The sequence below is a fragment of the Phymastichus coffea genome, unplaced genomic scaffold (assembly GCF_024137745.1).
Source record: "Phymastichus coffea isolate CEN01 unplaced genomic scaffold, Cenicafe_Pcof_1.1 PCOF00155, whole genome shotgun sequence".
Lineage (NCBI taxonomy): Eukaryota > Metazoa > Arthropoda > Insecta > Hymenoptera > Eulophidae > Phymastichus > Phymastichus coffea.
In genome coordinates, this window is record NW_026706966.1 from 138001 (window position 1) to 162723 (window position 24723).

Sequence of the window (24723 nt, forward strand, 5' to 3'; positions counted from 1 at the left end):
GTGACATTGGCAACTGTGGTATAAAATTAAACAAAACAAAATGTGTCAACCTATGGTAATGACCGCGAGAAGTGTATTGACTGACATTATAAAAGCTCTCAAGTAACACGCGTTGCCCCCATTTTTTCTTTCGTTCTGCGAACGATTGGTGGGAAAACGACGACAACGACGACGACGACGGCGACGACGACAACGACGAAGACGAACGAAATTCTTTTCGTCCAGTAACTGCTCAACACTCGACACGTTAATGCGAGAAGAAGCCAAGCTGCTGCGCTCGTGTGATCTATTGTGCTACGATAAGGCGCGAAGATGTCGTTCGCGGAAATTAAGGAAGCGGACCTCCATCCCCGGAAATTAGAGCCAGTTCTACCCGGGGATGAGATTGTGATCAGTGGTATTGCCGGACGATTTCCGGAATCTGATAGCGTTAAACATTTACAAGAGAATCTTATGAACAAAAGAGATCTTATTACCGGCGACGATCGGAGATGGAAATTAGGTAATCCTCGGTTATTTATCGAAATGTATCTGAACTTTATTATAATTATTATAAACATTACCAGTAAATAATTTTTAGTTAAATTAAATAATGTATAATTTTTATAACGATTCAGCATAGGTTTACAAACATTTTCAAAAGCGATCCTTTCACATCATATTTCTTAAATTTAACTATATAATTATCAACTACCTTGAATTAATTATTTAATAAAATTAATGTATTTTAACTTTATAAAATTAATAAAAATTTTCAATAATTTTCAAGCTTTTTGCATTATTATTATCACTGCTGTCAATTTGTTTAAAAGTCACAAGAAAACTACTTTGTGAAAGTATTCGTGTACAAGTGATATTTTAATTCACCTGGCCTGCACCAAATTCAAATGAATGCATTTAAATACTAAAACACGTGCTCTACATCATTCAACATAAATTCGTTTCTTTATTTTGTGTAAGAGGCATTTTAGTTACAATTCATTTTCGTTTCCACGATAAAACATTATTTCACTAAAAAACATTCATTCGAAGGTTTTCTTTTTTTCAAAAATAAATATTTATGTGTACAAACCGAAATAAAAAATGATCTTCAATAGCGAAATACCCGAAAGTTCGTTTCAAAATCATTTGAATTATTTATGATACATTAATGTTTATGCATGATTGTAGCATTTTGTATGCATCTGGTTTTACGCAACAAAACCATAGGAAAAATCAGACGTAGCAGAATAATCGTTCAAATATTGCGTCAACATACCAGTTAATTAAACAATTACGTATAATATTTTAATCATTGAAAAATTATCTCGAAGAAACAAATTTTTTTCTTAAAAACTAAACTAAACACTTTTTTCAATATCAATATCGTAATTTCTAAATTGTCCGATACTTCTAAAGAAATTTTTAATTAAATTTATATGTATCTTCGTTAAATGTGAAGTGCATCATTTGACATCATTAAAAGCAAAATTACTCAGGAAAAAATTCATTTCACTTCAGAGCATCCGGACATACCAAAACGCACCGGAAAAATCAGCAATATCGAAAAATTTGATGCCCTTTTTTTCGGCGTGCATTTCAAGCAAGCTCATACGATGGATCCGGTCTGTCGTATGATTCTCGAACACGCTTTCGAAGCAATACTCGACGCTGGCGTCAATCCAAAGCAACTCCGTGGTACCAGAACAGGTGTATTCGTTGGTGCGAGTTTCTCCGAATCTGAGAAAACGTGGTTCTATGAAAAATTAACGGTAATTGTCTCATAATCAAATTGCACAATGTTAAATTCTAATCTGATTTTTTTTTGGCGAATTCCAGGCAAACGGTTTTGGTATCAGCGGATGTTCTCGCGCGATGTTGGCGAATCGTATTTCCTACTATTTGGGTGTAACTGGACCAAGTTACGCAGTCGACACTGCTTGCAGTTCGAGTCTCTATGCCTTGGAACACGGCTACAGAGCGATACGAGACGGTCACTGCGACGCTGCTATCGTCGGAGGTGGAAATCTTTGTCTTCATCCTTATGTATCAATGCAGTTTTATAAATTAGGTTTGAGAACAATTTTTAATTTATTTCTCGTATTCTAAACTATATTATTAACTCTTCAATTTTCAATAGGCGTGACGTCGATGGATGGTCGCTGCAAAGCTTTCGACGAGAGGGCAGACGGTTATGTGCGCAGCGAAGCAGTTTGCGTAGTATTTTTGCAAAAAGCTAAAGACGCTAAACGTATCTATGCAACGATGGTTCACGGAAAATTGAATTGCGACGGATTCAAAGAAGAAGGCGTAACGTTTCCCTCGAGTTACATGCAAAGCGTCCTGATGAAGGAATTTTACATGGAGATTGGATTACCACCAACAATCGTCAATTACGTGGAAGCTCATGGCACTGGCACTCGAGTCGGTGACCGCGAGGAACTTAATGCCATCGACGCAGTTTTCTGTCCAGGTCGTACGACTCCGCTAAGAATCGGTTCCGGAAAGTCAAATTATGGACACGCGGAACCTGCCAGTGGAATCTGCTCCGTTGCAAAAGTAAGCAAACATACGAATCTTTAAAAAAAAAACCATTTGTAATTGAAAAATATAATTTTTCTAAAGGCTTTGATAGCAATTGAATCCAAAGTGATACCACCGAATCTACATTACATAAGTCCACGAGAGGGTGCAATAGGATTAGAACAAGGACGACTCACTGTCGTAACGGAACCAACACCATTAGACAGCGAATACGTTGGCGTTAATTCTTTTGGATTTGGAGGTGCTAATGCTCATGTACTTCTCAAGGCTCATCCAAAGGAGAAGGTCAATAATGGTATTCCATCTGATGATCTACCGCGATTGGTAACTATATCTGGGAGAACAGAAGAAGCTGTGACGACAATGATCGATGATGTTCGTACTTACATTTTAATTTTTATTTATTTCTACGCAATATAATTAATTTTCCTATCTCTGTAGCTCAATAGCAGACCGGTAGACGTCGAACACGTTGCACTATTGCACAATATCCATTCAGACAACATAAGTGGTCACCTGTGTCGTGGTTACACGATTTTACCAACACGAGGTACTGCCGAGACACTCACGAAGGAAATACAATCATTCTCGGGAACGAAAAGACCAGTTTGGTTCGTCTTTGCTGGCATGGGTTCACAATGGCCTGCGATGGGTAAATTCAAAATTAATATTAGTTTTACATCAAAGATCAACTGGATTGATAATTATATCTTACAGGGGAAGCCCTATTGCGCATACCATCATTTGCTGAATCCATCAGAAAAAGCGACGCCGTTCTTAAACGTCATGGATTTGATCTTTACAGCGTCATCACCAGTAAGGACAAAGCCGTAGTTGAAGATATTGTCAATGCGTTTGCTGGAATTGCTGCGATTCAAGTAACTTTTTATAAAGAATTGTTTAAAAATAACAATTTAAAAAATCTTTGTTTTCACACAGATAGCTTTAGTCGATGTCCTTAAATTATTGGGAATCGAGCCAGACAACATTATCGGTCACTCCCTCGGTGAATTAGCGAGTTCCTACGCGGACGGCAGTTTAACAGCTGAGCAAACGATTCTGTCAGCGTACTTCCGTGGTCGGGCGTCCGCCGAGACAGAATTGATACCAGGCGCAATGGCTGCAGTTGGTCTTGGTTACAAACAAATTAAACACATGTGTCCTCCTGATATCGAAGTCGCTTGTCATAACTCCGCTGAGAGTGTAACCATCAGTGGGCCTATCAAGTCAATGGAGAAGTTCGTAGCTGAATTACAGGTAATTGAATTTTAAAACTGTTTTTGTTTCGAGATATTTTAAAGTTTTTGATTATCAGTCGAAGAACATATTTGCACGAGAAGTAAAGAGCAGCAATGTCGCTTACCACAGTCGTTATATTGCTGCAATGGGACCAAGATTACTCACTTACATGAAACAAATTATTCCACATCCAAAACCACGTAGTAGCAAATGGATAAGTACATCCGTACCACAGGATAAATGGAATAGCGATATAGGTCGTTACTCATCTGCTGAGTATCATACCAACAACGTACTCAATCCTGTGTTACTCGAAGAAGGTTCAGCATTTATACCAAAAGACGCTCTAACTATTGAAATTGCACCACATGGTCTTTTACAAGCGATCTTGAAGAGAGCACTACCATCAAGTGTTACTAACATTGCTTTAACGCAACGCGGTCACAAAGATAACGTGGAATTTATCTTGCAAGCTCTTGGCAAGATGTTTAACGCTGGTCTACATCCTCAATTAGGTGAATATCTCACTTTTTTCGAACCTTCAAAGTATGGCAGCTTCTCATAGAGTCGTTTGATAATTTTTAGCCAAACTTTATCCATCTGTACAATTCCCTGTGAGTCGAGGAACCCAAATGATATCTCATCTCATCAAGTGGGAACATTCCGACGACTGGTACGTTACTTCATACGAATCGCAGCAGAAAGTTGCATCTGGAGAACGCATGGTAAAAGTGAATCTAACCGACTCTGAGTACGAGCATCTTTCTGGTCACGTTGTTGATGGACGTGTTCTTTATCCAGCTACTGGATATATAACGCTCGTATGGGAAACTGTTGGTATGATGCGTGGTGAGCTGTTCACTGATGTATCGGTTGTTTTCGAAGATGTTAAATTCTTGAGAGCTACAACTTTCCCTAAAGACGGTGCAGTGGAGCTCACTGTAGTTGTACAAAAAGGTGTGCTTAGTATCGAACATTTGATTTCTATGAAATGTTGATTATTATTTTTAATTAACAGGAACCGGCAGGTTTGAAATCGTCGAAGGTGACACGGCCGTAGTAACCGGTTTGGTACGAGCTTGTTCAAATCCTAACGCGGAAAAAATGAATCTCCCTTTACCAGAAAACAACGAAGAAGAGTCAATGTCCACCCGCGACGTCTACAAAGAATTAAGACTTCGTGGATATCATTACAACGGTCTTTTCAGAAGCGTTAAAAGTTCAACGACCGATGGTTTGAAAGGTCATATCATGTGGCGAAATGACTGGATATCATTTATGGATAATATGTTGCAGATGCATATCCTTCACGTTGATACTCGTGGTCTTTTCGTTCCTACGAATATTAAGAAAATTGTAATCGATACAAAAGCTCATTTAAGTCATTTTAAACCTGGCGAGACGGATAAAGATTTCCTAGTCTTTGTCGATAAACTTTTCAACGTTATTACTTGCGGAGGTGTTGAGATTCGTGGTTTGAAAGCCAGTGCCATTGCAAGAAGGAAACCAGCTGGAGAACCAGTACTCGAGGAGTATAAATTCGTTCCACATCTCGATAGAGCAATTGTTGGGCTACGGGAAATAGCTCGGCTTGTAACTAATCTTGCTCTTGAAAATCAAATGGGCATCAAAGTTAAGACCCTTGAATTGTTAGAAGATTCTGATAATATTCCGTTTGAAAAATTGTTGTCGCCATTATTTGCTGAATCACTTGGTGATATACCATTGATTCAAGTAGATGCTAGTATTGTTAGCAGTAAATTAAATTTAGAAGGTCTATCTTTACCATCTAATGTATCGATCTTGGATCCGAAAAAAGTCACCAAAGATACAAGTGCACTTATTGCTGTTGGTCACAGATTGTTGTCTGCTGATCGTAACAATAATCTGAACTTATTACTTCAAGGATTAAAGGATGGTGGATTTTTGTTGTCTCGAGAAAACAAAAACGATCTAAACAATGTAGAAACAGCAGCACGTGAGAGAGGATTGCACATTATAATGGAAAAGAAATATGAAAATGAAGAATTAATTTTGTTTAAGAAGTTTGAGAAAGTATCAGATACAATTTCAGTTATTTACGTGGATAATGAGAAGTTCGATTGGGTTGAGAAAATGCGACAAGTCTTGTCGAAAGAACTGGAGAAAAAAAGCGGCACACCTTCCAGAGTTCTTTTTGTTGCTGAAGGAGATTTTGAAAATGGTACTTATACTACAACTGTTTCACTTTTAAGTTATTGATACTGAAATTACATAATTATTTTATATGTTTAGGGTTGATGGGATTCATTAATTGTTTGAGAAAAGAACCAGGTGGTGAAATAGTGCGAGGTTTCTTGATTCAAGATCTAAAAGCACCGAAATTTTCTCTGTCGGATACATTTTATACCAAACAATTGCAGAAAGATTTGGTAGTTAATGTTCTCCGTGAAAACGGAGTATGGGGTACATATAGACATTTACCTTTACCACCACTTGAGCCAAAATCCGTCAGACACGGTTTGGTCAAACAACAAGTACGTGGTGACTTGAGTTCATTGACGTGGATGGAAGGTCCAATTCAATTAGGACAAAATCACAATGAACTCGTACACATTGTTTACTCATCCATAAACTTCAAGTAAATGAAATTCACTAAAATTCAGGCTGAAACTGTTATAAAAATTTTTAAAATAATTTTTGTCAGGGATATTATGTTAGCAACCGGTAAACTTGCTGCCGAGGTTGTCACTGCAACCAGACAAGCTCAAGACTGTGTACTTGGTTTCGAATATAGTGGTATCCACCAATCTGGCAAGCGAATCATGGGTCTGATAGAAAGTCGCGCCATGACGAATCTTTGCATTGCCGATCCTAATTTGGCATGGGAGATACCAAACAATTGGACCTTGGAAGATGCAGCAACTGTACCTTGCGTTTACGCAACTTGCTATTATGCTTTCTATAAATACGGTACTGATAATTAAAAAGCTTTGAAAAACGTAAAAGATGATTTCGCGAAAAATATTTTTCACAGGCAAAATGAAGAAAGGTGATAAAATTCTAATTCACGCTGGAACGGGAGGCGTTGGCCAAGCTGCCATAAACCTCGCTTTGTTCGAAGGTTGCGAAGTATTCACTACCGTTGGTACTCCGGAAAAACGTCAATTCATTCGCGAAAATTTCCCACAAATTCGTGATGATCACATTGGAAACTCGCGTGACACGAGCTTTGAACGTATGATTATGAAACAAACAAATGGTAAAGGCGTTGATATTGTTCTTAATAGTCTTGCCGAGGAGAAACTGTTAGTGTCTGTTAGGTGTTTGGCATGGGGTGGTAGATTCTTGGAAATTGGCAAATTCGATCTTTCATCCGACAATCCATTAGGTATGGAATGCTTCCTACGTGGAATAAGCTTCAACGGTATTATGGTCGATCATGTGATTACTGCCGACAACGAAGAAAAAGCCGAATTATCAAAGATGGTTGCTAAAGGACTTAAGAATGGAGCAGTAAAGCCATTCGTAAGGTACATGTTAAAATATATCAAGTACAAGCGACAACGTACTAAAATGTTTTTGATATGCCAACACTATAGGACAGTATTCCCAAAAGATCAAGTTGAAGCTGCATTTCGATTCATGGCATCTGGTAAACACATCGGCAAAGTACTCATCAAAGTTCGCAATGAAAACGAGCCACTAAACAGTTTGATGATGGCTACGCCACGTTACCATTGCATGGATAATCGCAGTTATATAATCCTTGGAGGTCTTGGTGGTTTCGGTCTTGAATTAGGTAGGTCCTTTGATCTACTATTGCAACTCAAAATCAAAAATTAATGAATATCTTTTTATAAATTAAAACAGCTGATTGGTTGGTTCTTCGTGGCGCGAAAAATCTGGTAATAACCTCACGAACTGGATTGAAAAATGGCTATCAAAAGATGCGCGTTAGATTGTGGAAAGATTACGGTGTTAGAGTTGTTGTGATTTCCGGTAAAGATGCATCAAAACGCGAAGATTGCCAATCTATTCTTGAAACTGCAATAAAGTTAGCTCCTGTCGACGGTATATTCAACTTGGCTGTAGTACTGAAAGATGCCTTTTGGGACAATCAAACTCGAGAAACGTTCGAGGAATCATTCAAGACCAAAGCTTGGGCTACGAAGCACTTAGACGTTTTGACGAGGAAAATGTGCCCAACATTAAGGCATTTCATTGTATTCTCATCTGTTGCTTGTGGTAGAGGCAACGCCGGTCAAACTAATTACGGAATGGCAAATTCGGTAAGACACCCAAGCTCCTTAACTCTGCTTTAAGAATCGTGTTTAATGATAGAATTATATTTATAAAGGTGATGGAGCGAATTTGCGAAAGACGAGTAGCAGAAGACTTACCAGCATTGGCAGTTGAATGGGGTGCTATTGGCGACGTTGGTCTTGTTGCAGAGATGCACGAGGATCACAAAGAACTGGTTATCGGTGGTACATTACAACAAAGGATAACATCATGTCTATACGAACTCGATGGATTTATGCAGCAATCGCGTCCAATTGTGTCGAGCATGGTTGTCGCTGAAAAACGAGCTGGAAATGCTGATTCTACTAATGTCGTCGATATGGTTCTGAATATCATGGGTAACGTCAAATACTTTCAAATATTCCCTACATATGATACTGAAACATAACGCCATTACCATTATATTTTAGGCCTGAAAGATTTGAAGGGAGTAAGTCCTACGACGTCGTTGGCCGAATTGGGTATGGACTCAATGATGTCCGTGGAAATAAAACAAACTCTCGAACGAGAATTTGAAATATTCCTTACCGCCCAAGACATTCGCGGGCTCAATTTTAATGTACTCAAGGAATTATCAGAAAAGGACGCTGGAGGTGCCAAAAAAATTCAAGAAATTAGCTTATTAGCAAACACTGACGTCGTTCATGGACTGGGACTTTTGGTTCGCGTCGTCGGCAAGAAAGATCTTAGCCATGAAACGTGTTTTAAGTTACAATCAAAAAACGAAGCCGACAAGGAAGAAATATACCTTCTACCTGGTATAGAAGGTATGGGTAGTATTTTCGCGAACATTGCTCAGCGTATTAAGGCACCCGCTTCGTGTCTGCAATTCAACGTCAAGAGTAATAGCCGAACCATCTTTGATATGGCTGATGAACTTTTACCAGTAATTTTTAGCTTCCATTTTATTAAAATTGAACTTGAATAGTAGTAATGAAAATGTCATTGATTATTTTTCCAGCATGTACTAAAAAGAAATAAAAAACGTCGTCATTATACTATAGTTGGTTACTCTTACGGCGCCGTAGTTGCGATCGAGTTGGTAAGAAAATTAGAAGTGGCGGGTAAAGAGGTTCGATTAATTCTTATCGATGGCGCTCCCGAGCTTTTGAAAAATATCATAAGTCAGAATTTCTCATCGGAAACCGAAGAGGGTTTACAAAATGATGTTTTGCTGGGCATAGTGAATATGTTGGTTCCTCACAGTACACCAGAGGTAACGAAAAAATCTTTCATTCTATACAAATTTTTACCGTGTGTATGCAGTCATGAAAAAATGTTTGTAATTAGGTGGCAGCCGAGTTGCAAAAGTCTTCAAAGTGGGAAGATAAATTACACGCCATGATTTCACGTTTACCTTTCTCAAAAGAGGATACCTTATCATTTGACGAGCAAAAAGCAGTGACCACGGCTATTTACAATAGACTCTTAGCTGCGCAAAAACATGATATATCACAACTACCACGTATAAGGGCGCCAATTGTTTTGCTGAAGCCAATCGCGCCGACTGTACGTATGTCGGAAGAGGATTATGGTCTTTCTAAAGTAAGTATTTTTTCGCTAATATTGCAATTTTTCCATTTTATTATTTTGAGTATCATTTTCTTTTCTATTAATTTGATTTTTATTGATTTATTAAATTTTATGAGATATTAGCATTACTACATGAGTGGTAAAAATAGAAAAGGTACATAGAAAATAAGTTTATATTCCACGAAGACTTGATTTATTCGTTGTAAAAGTAGATTTAATTTATTAAAAAACTATTTTTAATGTATTGATTATTAAAGTTATACAGTGAAATTCAAATTTATTTATACAGTAAAATGATTATTGTCCTTTTTTTTAAGATTAATATTTTTTTTTAAATAAATTGTAATTAAAGAAAATGTTGATAATCATTATCATTAATATCTTATTAATATTAACGTTCAATTTTTATATAAATTACAAGGCGCGACTTTAACAATTAAAATAAAATTGTAATTTTCATGAACCAAATCAAGAAAATCATACATGCATCTTTGAAAAAATTTCCCAAAGAAAAAGGTGTATTCCGAATTCAATATTAACTGAACTCGATAATTATTCGGTAGAAAGCGATGAACGAAATTGATTGTATTTTTCTCTGACAATTTAATTTTCTTATAGCTTTCTTTTTTCAAGACACAAATCAAAATTTATAAGATGCTGTGACTATTTACAACAAGTAAAAATAATTGTTGTCATTGTTTTTAAGACTATTACATAACTACAATTAACATTTATTATTCATCATTTTCGTTAATACAACGTAAATTATTTTTAGGTAACGAGTAGTAAAGTTGAAGTACACAAGATTGAAGGCAATCATATAACTATGTTGGACAATGAAAAAGTTGCTGCAGTAATAAATGGAGATAATGTCGAAGATGTTTCTAAATTTAGAAAAGAAATAATGGTATAAAAATATGTACGATTACACTTTTTTTTTATTTCATAAGTATCTTTATGAAAACCTGAAAAAACTTTATAGAAAAAAATAAATGAATGCTTTTCGTGTATCCTGATATTTTTTTCATCCGACATATTTTTTCACAACTACATGTAGATAGGTAAATTAGATATTTTAGTGTAAAGAGTTTTTTGTAAATTGTAAGAGTATAAAATGTTAATGTCAAATAAAATCAGTTTATATATAGATGAAAAAAATGTCTTTCATTGTACATACCTTGAACCACAATCTACATTATGTTAAATTATTTACATACAGCAATTCAGTCACATTATAATAATCTACCTCGTTGATTAAAAATAATTATAGTAACTTTTAAAATATACGTACAAGATCAAAATATTCTCATAATGGTTAGATAGATAAACAATACTTTTATTTTAACATAATGCAAGAGAAATAATATATATACTAAACTGTATCTTCAATAACAAAACTTTATGATTGTTAGGATCAATTCTCAGGATAAGATAAAAACGATAATATTATTACAAAGATCGAAAAGTAGTAATAAAAAAATAGATTAGATATCGAGGAAAGCTGCAATGCATGATTTATATGCAGATTCGAAGCGACATCCGGCAACCCTTGACACTGGCCGGTTTCAACGCCAGCGCGTAGCCTCTTCAATGCATATTCATCAATGCTTACAGCGCCTCATAAGTTTTGTTTCGTATCTTGAAAAAAGAAAACTATAAAAAAAGTAAATTAACTGGAAAAAATACAATCGATTTGGTTCATCGCCCTTTATCGAATAATTACCAAATTACGTTAAGATTAAATTTAGGAAACGCTTTTTTCTTTGGGCAATTTTTTCAAAGATGTATGAGTGATTTTCTTGATTTGATTCATGGAATTTACAGTCTTATTTTGATTTATAAGTCCCACCGCGTAATTTATACAAAAATTTTACGTAAATTTTAGTAAGATATTAATGATAAAGATTATAAACATTTTTTTCAATTATAATTCATTCTATAAAGAAACATTACATTTCAATAATATAACATAATTAAATAGCATAGCATTGACATCATGAAGAAAAGCTAATATCCTACACCTCTTACACGTTTATACTCCCAGTTTCTTCGTTCTTCAAGTCACAAAATAAGTAGCATTAAGCGTGTGAATTTCAATTGTAGTCTTAGGGAAGCTCGACCGAGTCTCATAGCATCAGACCACGTCGATATTAAAATTTTTTACACAAGAAGCTTGCCATATGTCAGTTTTTCAGCACGTGATACGTCAATCGCCCGACAAATGATATTAACGATCTACAATAGTTCACCATTCATCAGCCAATGATCAAAGAGAATTATGTCATGTTCGAAACAGTATTTATTTGAAAATGGAAATGTTTTTTAAACTTAAATTGTGTTGGAAAACAAAAGTATTTTAATAATCTTGACAATAAGCAATCTTTTATATTTATCATTGTAGATATCAAAAACAGCAAATCCATGGGTTGGGTTTAAATTTAAGAGCTTATATTTTGCATTCCACAAGAAGTGCAATGAATACACTTTCAAACGTTTAGCAGCAGTAACAATATATTTCTTATGAGTAACGTCATTTTTATGTGTAACTTAAATTTAAGATGTTCGTATGACTTGATACTTTTGAAACTTGATAAAAAATATTATCGTTAAAATTTCAATAAAAAAAATAAGTACTATGTAATCAGTCATTTTCAAATACAATAATTTATGACGTGGAATTTAAAATAACTGCTGTAGGCAACGTTAATCTTATTTTTGAAAGCGATCAGTATTAAATTTTATGATACTACATTAATCTTCTTTTATAAAATATACATAATAAAAAATACAGGTTTTATTACAAAGTAAACTACTATTTGCTGGTTAAATTTGTGGATTACTGGCATTAGTGCCTACATGCGATATTATAATTTTGACTTATGTATCATCAAGACTGAAATAAAATATATGTAAAATCGTTAAGTAACTTCCGAAGGGTTAGTTGAAAGTTAGTTGAAGCAATGACTTTTCGGTATGACATTTTATTTAAATTTGAAAAAAATTAATTAAATAAATGGAAATCACTAAAATGATCTTTAGCGATTATGCCAAGAGTTACAAATAATATATAGATTAAAATAGTTAGTCATGAGCAGACACGCGATACTGATTACAAAAGGAATTGCATACTTATAAGTGATCTGTTTAAATACAATACAAAATAAATTGCGCAAAGAGACGAAAAAATGCAACAAGAGGCATTGTGCAACCAATGCCAGAAGCCGCATACATCTGATGAAAAAAAACTTTGGAAGTTCAAAGATCGACGTTACGAGCTTTTAAGTCAAATATTCGATAAAAATCTTGCTTATTATTTTTGTTTACATATTAATTAAAGCTGTTTTAAATGCTGACATAAAAATAAAATCTATTTATAAATAAATTGCCGACTGTTGATCTTTTCTAATTTTCAAATTCCATAAAAATCTACAGTTTATGAGACAGTAAAGATGCTATTGCGATACGGAAAATTGAAAATCAATTTGAGTGCATACAATTAAACTGGACGTTGGGCATGGAGGAACCGCCGTCATATAAAAGACCCCACTCTACCGACTGAACGTTTAGTCGCGTGCTCCCGGTCCTTTGCATACAACATTGAGTCAAGCGGGAGCCGCTTTTATTCCAAATTTAAAACCTTCAAGGATTTGCATTACAAAAAGTGCGCGTTTCTTTCGTAGACAGAACAAAAGTGTTCCGTGTTGGTGCGCTGAGTGTAAGCGAAGATTACATTGGTTGCTTGAAAAAAGGGCTAAGGAGTGCGCGACCAGCATCAATAGAGTGAATACTTTCTTTATACCCTTTTGAAGAAAAGAAAAGACAAAATGACGTTAAATGCGGAAGCACCGAGGAAGCAGTTCAGGGTAGCAGCCGAGGAGGAAATTGTCATCAGTGGTATCGCTGGTCGATTTCCTGACTCCAATAACATGACACATTTTCAAGAAAATCTTATGAATAAGGTCGACCTGGTTACCGATGATGACCGACGCTGGAAATTAGGTATAAATTTTTCTGTTTCAAATTATATCGCGTTGATTTTTTTATATCCACGCGAAACTGTAGAGTTTATGTTAATCGATGAATATGTCAATGATTACATTGAATATCCAATTAACTAACTTAGCAATTAGTATTTTTTAATTATTATAAATTTTATCTCACTCGTGAATCACACATTGAAATATGTAAATAATTCCAGTTATTTCATTATCAGTAGCCAAATGAATAAAGTTTTTGAAAAATGAAACATTTTTGGGCAAAACTTACCAAATATTTGAAATATTATTTTTAAATCCACATTATTAATGATCATTTTCACTTTTTGCTACGTGACGAATTTCCTTTCGGTATATATGATTGTCAGCAAAAATTTAAATAGCTTAATAAAAATTGATCGAAAAAGCAGCATTAGGCTTTTATACTTTTACATAATGTAGACTTTTATCGCGCTAAACTATTTATTTTTAATGATTACTTTGAATTTATTATCACAATATTTGTATTATATCGTTTCTATATAGCACAACTCGTCAAAAACAATTATTAGGACAATTTTTATTATAATTCTATCGATGTAAGAGGTTAAATGAGTCCGTAAAATCTCTGCAAAATCAAACATTCTGTTTACTATTATTTTTATAATAATGTTATTAACGGGATATATTTTTAGTTATCAATTATAAAATTAATTTTCGGTAAATCAAATTATTTATTTGGAAAGTAATGCTGAAAAATTTATTACAATATTAAGACAAACGTTATTATTTATTAATTTTTTTATATTCAGGAAGCGATAACAATACATTAAGTAGAAATTCTTACTTTGCATAATAATAGACAAACTAATTATATAGTTCACAAGCTTATTAATAAGTTCCGAATATTCTAGCTTTAATAATGAAAAACAAAATCAGATAGGTTATTGTGCAAGAACCGCTATTTCCTCGATTGTCGTGAATTCTTATGAGATATTTTTGCATAACACAGAAACAAAGAAAAAAATTTTAAATGAAACTTGACGTAAGACTGTGAACACTCTTAATGAATAATTATTTCGATTTCCTAGTCAAAAACACAGTAGTACACAATTCGTTATTTAGTACACAAATAGTTAGTAAGAACCAAATTTATGTTTAGTTAACGATATAAAATAAAAAAATTATTTCCATCGTTATCCAGATCATCCTGAAATTCCACAAAATACGGGAAAAGTAAACTTTGTGGAAAAGTTTGATGCGGTGTTTTTCGGTGTGCATTTCAAACAAGCCCATACCATGGATCCCATGTGTCGTATGTTGTTGGAGCATGCTTACGAAGCTGTCATTGATGCCGGTATCAACCCTAAATCATTACGAGGTACGAGGACTGGTGTCTTCGTTGGCGCTTGTTTCTCGGAATCTGAAAAAACCTGGTTCTACGAAAAATTGCAGGTAAACATTTTTATTTTTCAACATACTAACGTATGTCTTCCAAATCAATTGTAACTAATTAATCAATATGTATTGAAATAAAGCTCGAGTGGAGAAAGTTAAATTCTTTTGTAAACTTTTTGTTTCTGAAATAAATTATTTTAGAATCCGAATTCATTGTAATTACGTCATTTTTTCAGTTTAGGCTCTAACAAAACAAATGTGTTTTCAAGCATATTATTCATAAAATAATTTCAATTCCTATTGCCATAAGATTTGTTAATGTAAACACACAAGTGAAAGTTAATTTTTCCTATTACGTTACACATACATATTCAACCGGAAATAAATATTCATGGCTTACTTCTTGTTTTCAATTTTAAATTTATATTCCGTGTGTATAGTGAGCGTTCAATACTGTCGTGAGAGTTATATAACTTAAACGTTAATAATTCTGAGTTTAATATAAAGTACAATGTTTTTCAGCAAATATTCGTTACAATTAAATCACCTAGATTGCAAAATATGATCTGTATTAATTTCATATTTATAAAACTCAAATAGAACCAACATCGTTGGTAACTTACTGTACATGTGAACATCAAAAGTGTATATCCGCGGAAAAGCGTCTTACGTCACCTTGCAATGAATTTTGGCTATTTTGCAATAATCGATTTGCATTTGCCATTTTTCAAAAAATTAAGTGAATCATTATTTTTATGATTTTTCATTCATAGCATGATGATTTTCAAAAGTAAATATAGATTTGCAAAAAATTGCGTAGTATCATAAAACTAATTTTCCGTTATCAAACGAGGCTCGTGATTTGTTTTACTCGAAAATGATTCGATGTTCCCAGGTAAATGGTTTTGGTATCACCGGTTGCAGTCGTGCCATGTTGGCAAATCGTATCTCGTACTGGCTAGGCGTAACCGGACCAAGTTATGCGGTCGACTCGGCTTGCAGCTCAAGTTTGTTCGCCATGGAACACGCCTACCGTGCGATTCGCGATGGCCTCTGTGACGCTGCTCTTGTAGGCGGTGCTAATCTTTGCCTCCATCCTTACGTCTCGCTGCAGTTCTCTCGACTTGGTAACTGTCGTTTGGAATTTGATACCTTTGTTTCAAATTACAATTGCATATAAACTCACTTCCGAATCTCACATTAGGCGTACTGTCCCCGGATGGTCGTTGCAAGTCGTTCGACGAGTCGGCTAATGGTTACGCTCGTAGTGAAGCCATTTCGGTGATTCTACTGCAAAAGGCTAAAGATGCAAAACGGATCTACGCCACAGTGGTTCATGGTAAAACCAACTGCGACGGTTTCAAGGAGCAAGGTATCACCTTCCCTTCGAGTGTCATGCAGAGCGTATTGCTGAAAGAATTTTACGACGAGATTGGCATCCCACCTACGAGTCTAAGTTACATCGAGGCTCACGGAACTGGTACTAAAGTCGGAGATCCTGAAGAGATAAATGCCCTTGATAAAGTATTTTGTACCGGGCGTAAAGAACCGTTATGGATGGGGTCAATCAAGTCCAACCTGGGACATTCCGAACCTGCTAGTGGTCTTTGTTCTATTGCTAAGGTATGCTCAGCATAATTGATTTGAATTTCGTTCAAAATATAATAAATAGAAGAATTATATTCTTATACTCTGTAGGTAATCATTGGTATGGAATCGGGTCTGATCCCTCCCAATCTCCATTATAATAACACACGAAAAGGTGTAAAAGCTTTGGAAGAAGGCAGATTAAAGGTTGTAACTGAACCAACTCCATGGAAAGGTGGTCTTGTTGGTGTGAACTCATTTGGTTTCGGAGGTGCAAATGCTCACATCTTGCTCGAATCCAATAAGAAAGAAAAGATCAACCATGGACAACCGAAGGATGACTTGCCGAGATTAGTCGCTGTTTCCGGCCGTACACAAGAGGCCGTCGACACTATTCTCTACGATGTCAGTATTTTTTTAAATATGAAAGTTTTAATACTTACTCTAAATGATGTGACTATTTTTTACAGATTGAGAACCGCTTATGTGACGTGGAGTACGTACGTCTGCTACACGACGTTCACTCTGAAGATATCAATGGACATCTTTACAGAGGTTATACAATTTTGCCACCTAAAGGATTGCCAGAAAAAAAGATCAGAGAGATTGAGAATTTTGTAGGAGACAAGAGACCCGTATGGTTCGTCTTCTCTGGAATGGGATCTCAATGGCCTGGCATGGGTAAATTGAAGAAATAATAATTGCTATGTACGTGATACTAACATTTTTTTTTTTGACAGGAGAGTCATTGATGCGCTTGCCAGTATTCGCCGAGTCAATTAAGAATTTAGATACTATAATGAAACAACGTGGTGTTAACCTCATTAAAATCCTTACAAGTAAGGATCCCAAAACCTTTGACAATATTCTTAATTCATTTGTTGGAATTGCCGCTATTCAGGTATGTAACAAATCTTATTAAGTTATAAACATAAAAAAAACGCTTTAATATTTCACAGATCGGTCTCGTCGACGTATTACGTCATGTTGGCATCGAACCGGACAACATAATCGGTCACTCGGTTGGAGAATTAGGTTGCGCATATGCTGATGGTTGCTTTACTGCCGAACAAATGATCCTGTCAGCTTATTCCCGTGGTCTTGCTTCCGTCGAGACTAAAGTTATACATGGCTCCATGGCTGCTGTTGGTCTTGGATGTCAAGAGCTTAAAGATATGTGCCCACCAGATATTGAAGTTGCATGTCACAATGCAGCTGACAGCGCAACCATTAGTGGACCTGCAGAGTCCATGAAGGCTTTCGTTGCTAAGTTACAGGTAAAACTTACTTTAAATATGTAGAAAAGAAAAGGAATCGAAACTAGAGCAGCACCTAGATTTGAAATTTGATTTTTAGGCTAACAACATCTTTGCCAAAGAAGTACCATGCAGTCATATCCCATATCACAGCCGTTATATCGCACCAATGGGACCTAAACTTCTCGCCTATCTGCAAAAAGTTATCCCCAACCCAAAACCTCGAAGCTCCAAGTGGATTAGTACTTCAGTACCTCAGAGCAAATGGGATTCTGCTGCAGCTCGACTCTCTTCTGCTGAGTATCACACCAACAATCTTCTGAGTTCAGTTTTATTTGAAGAGGCTTCGACTGTGATTCCCCAGCACGCCATTGCTATTGAGATCGCTCCTCATGGTTTACTTCAAGCTATTTTGAAACGTTCTCTTGCACCTACCGTGGCTAACATTCCACTGACAAGAAGAGGTCACGAGGATAACGTTGAGGTGCTACTTCAGGGACTTGGAAAAATGTACAATGTCGGGCTTCAGCCTCAATTGCGTATGTATATTTGCGATATTCAAAAGTTCCAATTAATTTATAAGTTAACAATCAATTCTATATTTTGTATTTAGACAAATTGTACCCCCCTGTGGAATACCCAGTAAGTCGCACAACTCCCATGATTTCACCACTGATCAAATGGGAACACTCCGAAGATTGGTACGTCACATCTTATCGTATGCAAGAAAAGATCACTTCGGGAGAACGTATCGTCGAGGTGACACTCGCCGACGAGGACTTCGAATTCGTTGCCGGTCACGTGATAGACGGTAGAAATCTTTTCCCTGCCACTGGATACTTGGCCTTAATTTGGGAAACTGTTGGTATGATGCACGGAGAATTGTACACCGAAGTATCCATTGTATTTGAAGATGTCAAATTTTTGAGAGCTACCACGGTACCTAAGGATGGTATTGTTGAATTTACCTTGATGGTTCAGAAAGGTTAGCTAATCTCTACTTCAAGAGAATTAAAGATCATTTTGTATTCACAATAATCAACTAAAATAATGTTTCAGGTTCTGGACGCTTTGAAGTGGTTGAAGGTGGAGTAGCGGTAGTAACTGGTTACGTGCGTACCACTGAAAATCCAGCTAAAGAGAAGATCAATCCTGCTTTCATACAGGACAACAATGAGGAAGAAGTAATGTCTTTGCGTGATATTTACAAAGAATTGAGACTTCGTGGTTATCATTATAGTGGCTTATTCCGTGGTCTAAAGAGTGCCACGACCAAAGGTACCAAAGGACGTATTGCATGGAATAATAATTGGGTTGCTTTCATGGATAACATGCTGCAAATGCAGATTGTTGGTAGCGATACGCGTGGTCTTTTCGTACCTACTGGTGTTCAAAAATTAATTATCGATACTAAAAGCCATTTGAACATCATTCGTAGTATGGATGACGACCATAGAGGTGCGTTAAATTTAAATTTTATGAGATTTTTAGCTTTGTTTTACATAATAGTCTAATCAATTAATTTGATTTTTAGAATTCCCTGTTTACGTTAACAAGACATTCGACGTGATCGTTTCTGGTGGTGTAGAAATCCGTGGTCTCAAGGCTAGCGCTATTCCACGAAGGAAACCAGCAGGAGAACCAGTCCTTGAGGAATATAAATTTATTGCCAATGCCGACCGAGTAAATATTAGCCATCGCGATATTGTTCGCTTGTCCACGCATATTGGTCTAGAAAACCATTTAGGTATCAAGGTAAAGACTCTGGAATTGCTTGAAGAATCCGACAAAGTGTCCGAAGAAGATATGCTATCGTCACTTATTTTCGAAGCATTAGGTGACATGCCATTAATCCAAGCGGACGTTACGATTATCAGTAACATCGCCTTCGAAGATGGTGTTATATCGTCTCACATTTCCGTTATTGAACCGAAGAAATTGAGCAGTGACGTGAATGCAGTTATGGCTGTTGGTCACAAACTTCTGACACCTAAGCGATCAGCTAATCTGAGCTTATTGATGACTGCTGTAGAGAACGGTGGCTTTTTATTGACGAGAGAAGATGAAAATCTCGATAACGTAGAACAAATTGCAAAGAGTAAAGGCTTACACGTAATTTTGGAGAAAAAATCTGGCAAGGAGCTGTTTGTACTGCTTAGAAAGTTTACTAGAGCACCGAGAAAAACTGTGGTTATCCACATTAATAATGACAAGTTCGACTGGGTTGATGAGATGCGCAAGATTATGACTGAAGAGCTTGAGAAAGAAACTGCTAATACCGTAAGGATTGTCTACGTTGGTGAAGGATTCGAAAGTGGTAAATAACTGAATTTTATAAAATAAATTTTAAGTTTTCTGAATGACTCAATGACTAAACGCGTAAAAATTTTAGGTCTGATCGGTTTCATCAACTGTCTGCGAAGAGAAGCTGGTAGCGAAGTGGTTCGTGGAGTATTCATTCAAGATCCCAAGGCACCGAAATTCTCGCTACAAGATCCATTCTACTCCAAAGAACTGGCAAAGGACTTAGCATGTTCAGTAGTAGGGCCTAACGGAGTCTGGGGTAGTTATCGACATTTGCCATTGCCGCCACCTCATCCGAAACCTGCCAACCACATTTTTGCTAATCAATTGATAAGAGGTGATCTGGGATCTTTGTGTTGGCTTGAGGGACCTTTCCAAGTTGGTTTCAAGGATGATGGCCTAGTCAATGTTGTATATTCGTCGATCAATTTTAAGTAAGACGTTTGTTTTTGTAATAAAATTAATCTTTAAATAACAACACAAACTATAAAGCTAACATAAAATTATCTAGAATTATTATTTAGAATTTACTTTTACGTAAGAATAAATTGATGTTTTTTAGAGATGTCATGTTAGGAACCGGTAAGCTTGCCGTAGAAGTTGTAGCCAAGACTCGTCAACTGCAAGAGTGCGTCCTCGGTTTTGAATACAGTGGTGTAACGATTAATGGCAAAAGAATAATGGGTATGATTGAGAGTCGCGCGATGACAAATATTTGCATAATGGATCCATACCTTACCTGGGAAATTCCTAAAGATTGGTCCCTAGAAGATGCTGCTACTATACCGTGCGTCTATGGAACTTGCTACTATGCACTGTACATTACTGGTAAGTTTCTTAGGTAGTTTTAAGGAGTTTTTTTGGACATTAAAATGACTCACCAACTTTGCTAAATTGTCACAGGTAAGATGAAGAAGGGCGATAAGATTTTGATCCACGCTGGTTCCGGTGGCGTTGGTCAAGCTGCTATCAATCTCGCTTTGTATGAAGGTTGCGAAGTTTTCACAACCGTAGGTACACCAGAGAAGCGTCGCTTCATTTTAGACAACTTTCCACAAATCCCCGAGAGTCACATTGGCAATTCTCGTGATACAAGCTTCGAACAAATGGTCATGAGAGAAACAAACGGTAAAGGTGTTGACATCGTTCTGAACAGTCTTGCCGAAGAGAAACTTTTGGCTTCGGTTAGGTGTCTTGCACCGGCTGGTCATTTCTTGGAAATCGGTAAATTTGATTTGGCTGCTAACAATCCATTGGGTATGGAATGCTTCTTGAACGAAGTAAGCTTCCACGGTGTCATGTTGGATAATTTATTTGGTGATACGAGCGAAAAAAAAAGATCACTTAGGGATAAGATGGCTGCTGGTTTGAAAAGTGGAGCTATCAAGCCACTCACTAGGTAAAGATTACATTAATTCTAAAACTCATGCTCTCCTTTCACTGTACGACAGAAATTTAAAAATAATTTTTTCTCAAAGGACGGTATTCCAGAAAGACCAATTGGAACCAGCGTTCCGTTTCATGGCAGCCGGTAAGCACATCGGTAAAGTAATCATCAAAGTGCGCGAAGAAAATGAACCAATCAATACACCAATGATGGCTCTTCCAAGATACAACGCTCTGCCGGGACACAGCTACATTATTCTCGGTGGTCTCGGTGGTTTCGGTCTCGAATTAGGTACGACTTATTCATATCTACTTCATTCGAGTTTCCAAGATAATTTGAAATCTGACTGTATAATTACGACGTAGCCGACTGGCTGGTACTCCGCGGTGCTGAGAAATTGGTGATCACCTCACGTACGGGTATCCGTAACGGCTACCAGAAAATGCGAGTACAATTGTGGGAGAGCTATGGTACGAAGGTAGTGATCGTCGCTGGTAAAGACGCCTCGAAACGCGAAGACTGTCAATCAATCATCGAAATAGCCAACAAACTTGGACCGGTCGACGGTATTTTCAATCTGGCGGTCGTTTTGAAGGATGCCATCTGGGACAATCAGACACCAGAAACCTTCGAAGAATCATTTAAATCAAAAGCTTGGTCTACTAGACAATTGGACGTGCTGACGAGGAAGTTTTGCCCAAAATTAAGACATTTTGTTGTCTTTTCGTCGGTGTCTTGCGGTAGAGGAAATGCTGGACAAACGAACTACGGAATGTCGAACTCAGTAAGTTTCTTTCTCGAAATAATCACGAGCATGAATAATAATACGAAAATTTATATCTGTTGTAGGTCATGGAAAGGATTTGCGAGAGAAGAAAGGCAGAAGGTCTTCCTGGCTTGGCAATTCAGTGGGGTGCCATTGGAGACGTCGGTCTAGTTGCTGACATGCAAGAAGACAACAAAGAATTGGTCATCGGTGGTACTCTTCAACAGAGAATATCTTCCTGTCTTCAGGAACTCGACGGTTTCCTACGTCAAGATGCTGCCATTGTATCCAGCATGGTTGTTGCTGAGAAAAGAGCAGGTAGCGGTGGTTCTACCAATGTCGTCGACACCGTACTCAACATTATGGGTAAATGCATAGAAAATTAAGTAACTCTATTTATATATCCAACACTTATGCGAGAAATGATGATGGTTAACAGGTTTAAAGGACTTAAAAACTGTGAGTCCACACACATCTCTTGCTGAACTTGGAATGGATTCTATGATGGCCGTGGAAATCAAGCAAACTTTGGAGCGTGAGTTCGAAATCTTCCTTACGGCTCAAGATATTCGTGGTTTGAACTTTGCTAAGCTCCAAGAGATGGCAAAGAAAGACGCAGACGCCAATAAAAAACGTGGAGGTGACGGTGGTGACGGTGGTGAGATACTCACTGGTCTCAAATTACTGGTGCGTCTCGTTGGTAGAACCGATGTCAATCCCGAAATCTGCTGTAATCTTGCCACCAAGAACGAAGCTGATCGAGCTGAAGTATTCCTTCTGCCTGGTATCGAAGGCATTGCTACTGTCTTTGATGAACTTGCACCTAAGATTAAACCACCAGCTTGTTGCTTGCAAATGGGTTCCGACAGCAAGTCCCAAGAATCTGTTACGGTTATGGCCGATAAAATGCTGCCCGTAAAAAGTTTTATTATTCATTAATTTGATGTTTGTTTTAAAATTTTTACTGACAATTTTTTTTCTTTCAGTATATTCTAAAGAGAAGAAATGGCCGGAACGATTTTACGATCGTTGGTTACTCATTCGGCTCGATGGTTGCTATCGAACTTGTTAGAAGATTAGAGGCAGAGGGACTTAGTGGGAAGCTCATTCTTGTTGATGGTTCACCCGATCTCATGAAAGATATCGAAGATCAACAATTGTCTTTTAATAACGAAGATGAATTGCAGAGTAACGTACTTCTTGGTATGATGGACATGATTTCGCCAAATATGAGTGCTCAGGTAAATCAAAAATTATATTTTTAATTGAATACATCTCAAAGAAAGTAAATTAACGATGAACTTACCGTTTTATAGTTAGTAGTAGAACTGGGTAAATGTACAAACTGGGATGAGAAGCTGGAAGCTTTCTTGTCGCGAGTACCAACTAAAGAAGAATCAAACATCAGCATGGGTCGTGAAAACCAAGCGGCTCTTTGTACATCCATCTACAAGCGATTAATCGCAGTTAAGAATTACGATGCGTCTGACTTGCCGCCACTTAGAACACCCATTACCCTTCTTAAACCCACTGCGCCAACGTTACGCAGTGGTGCTGAAGATTATGGTCTCTCGAAGGTATTTATAGTTTGCAATTGTTACAAGCAACGTTGATTATTTGATAATTATTTAAAAAATGTTATTTTATTTTTTAGATCACGAGGGAAAGAGTAGAGATCCACTACGTTGACGGTAATCACGTAACGATTCTTGACAACAATAAAGTTGCTTTAGCTATTAATGGTGAAGCTATCGAAGATGCCGAAGAGTTCAAAGCACAAATTATGACAGGCGATGTCGCAAATAGAGCGACGAGCCTTGTCTAATATTTTTTTATGTTTTAATCCTGTGAAATTTATGTAGGATAAAAAAAAGGGACCTTTAAGAACAACCTAGTACTAATTAGTTTTAATGTTAGTTTTCAGTTAGACATTAAAGAATTGAAATTTGATGATATTATTTCGTCAAATACATTTTGGATGATTGTGATCAATATAGTCAAATGTTTAAAAATTAGATGAATCTCATTAGTTACAAGTTATGTAACTGAAAGTTTAAGGAATCGCTCAAATGGCAATTTTAGAGAGACAATCAACTTAGCAATTCAAGCATGTACTTTAAAACAGTTATATAATTTGCTTTCATAATTTGATTGTAGAGAAGCTAAATTATTAAAATTAGTAATGTAATAATTATATTTAGAAAAAGAAAGTATTTCAATTGAATAATAATATTTGGGGAATAGCTAAGTATTTAGAAAGCAACACTAATGTTAAAGGAATTATTTAGAAGAAAATAGTAGCAATGTTAAGTTTAAATGCAAGCCAATAAAACAAAATTTTATTCTATAAATTTGTTTCGTTTCAATCATAAACATATCCTATACCCTCAAATGATTAAGTGATATTTTTAGTATGACAATTTTTCTTAAATGGTTTGTTATGTAACATCGAAATTTATATTTATAACAATT

General features: G+C 36.3%; 2 protein-coding genes across 2 annotated transcripts; both read left to right on the forward strand.

Annotated features, from left to right (window-relative positions):
- Positions 1-254: 254 nt before the first annotated feature.
- LOC131672654 (fatty acid synthase-like) lies at positions 255-10724 on the forward strand. The gene is made up of 21 exons (XM_058950042.1): positions 255-502; positions 1501-1751; positions 1819-2050; positions 2120-2538; positions 2605-2898; positions 2965-3175; positions 3241-3401; positions 3463-3780; positions 3839-4277; positions 4348-4719; positions 4781-5965; positions 6037-6382; positions 6449-6714; positions 6779-7274; positions 7344-7543; positions 7615-8033; positions 8102-8384; positions 8457-8932; positions 9008-9262; positions 9337-9591; positions 10355-10724. Exons 1-21 carry the CDS (start codon positions 313-315, stop codon positions 10490-10492), a joined length of 7206 nt encoding a protein of 2401 aa, XP_058806025.1. The 5' UTR covers positions 255-312; the 3' UTR covers positions 10493-10724.
- Positions 10725-13398: 2674 nt separating this feature from the next.
- Positions 13399-24582, forward strand: LOC131672602 (fatty acid synthase-like). The gene is made up of 22 exons (XM_058949941.1): positions 13399-13578; positions 14758-15008; positions 15847-16078; positions 16156-16574; positions 16650-16943; positions 17009-17219; positions 17279-17439; positions 17498-17815; positions 17895-18333; positions 18408-18779; positions 18854-19252; positions 19329-20111; positions 20187-20532; positions 20661-20926; positions 21002-21497; positions 21577-21776; positions 21851-22269; positions 22335-22617; positions 22691-23166; positions 23238-23492; positions 23568-23828; positions 23906-24582. The coding sequence occupies exons 1-22, from the start codon at positions 13404-13406 to the stop codon at positions 24074-24076; spliced, it is 7227 nt and encodes a 2408-aa protein (XP_058805924.1). The 5' UTR covers positions 13399-13403; the 3' UTR covers positions 24077-24582.
- The last annotated feature ends 141 nt before the right edge of the window (positions 24583-24723 follow it).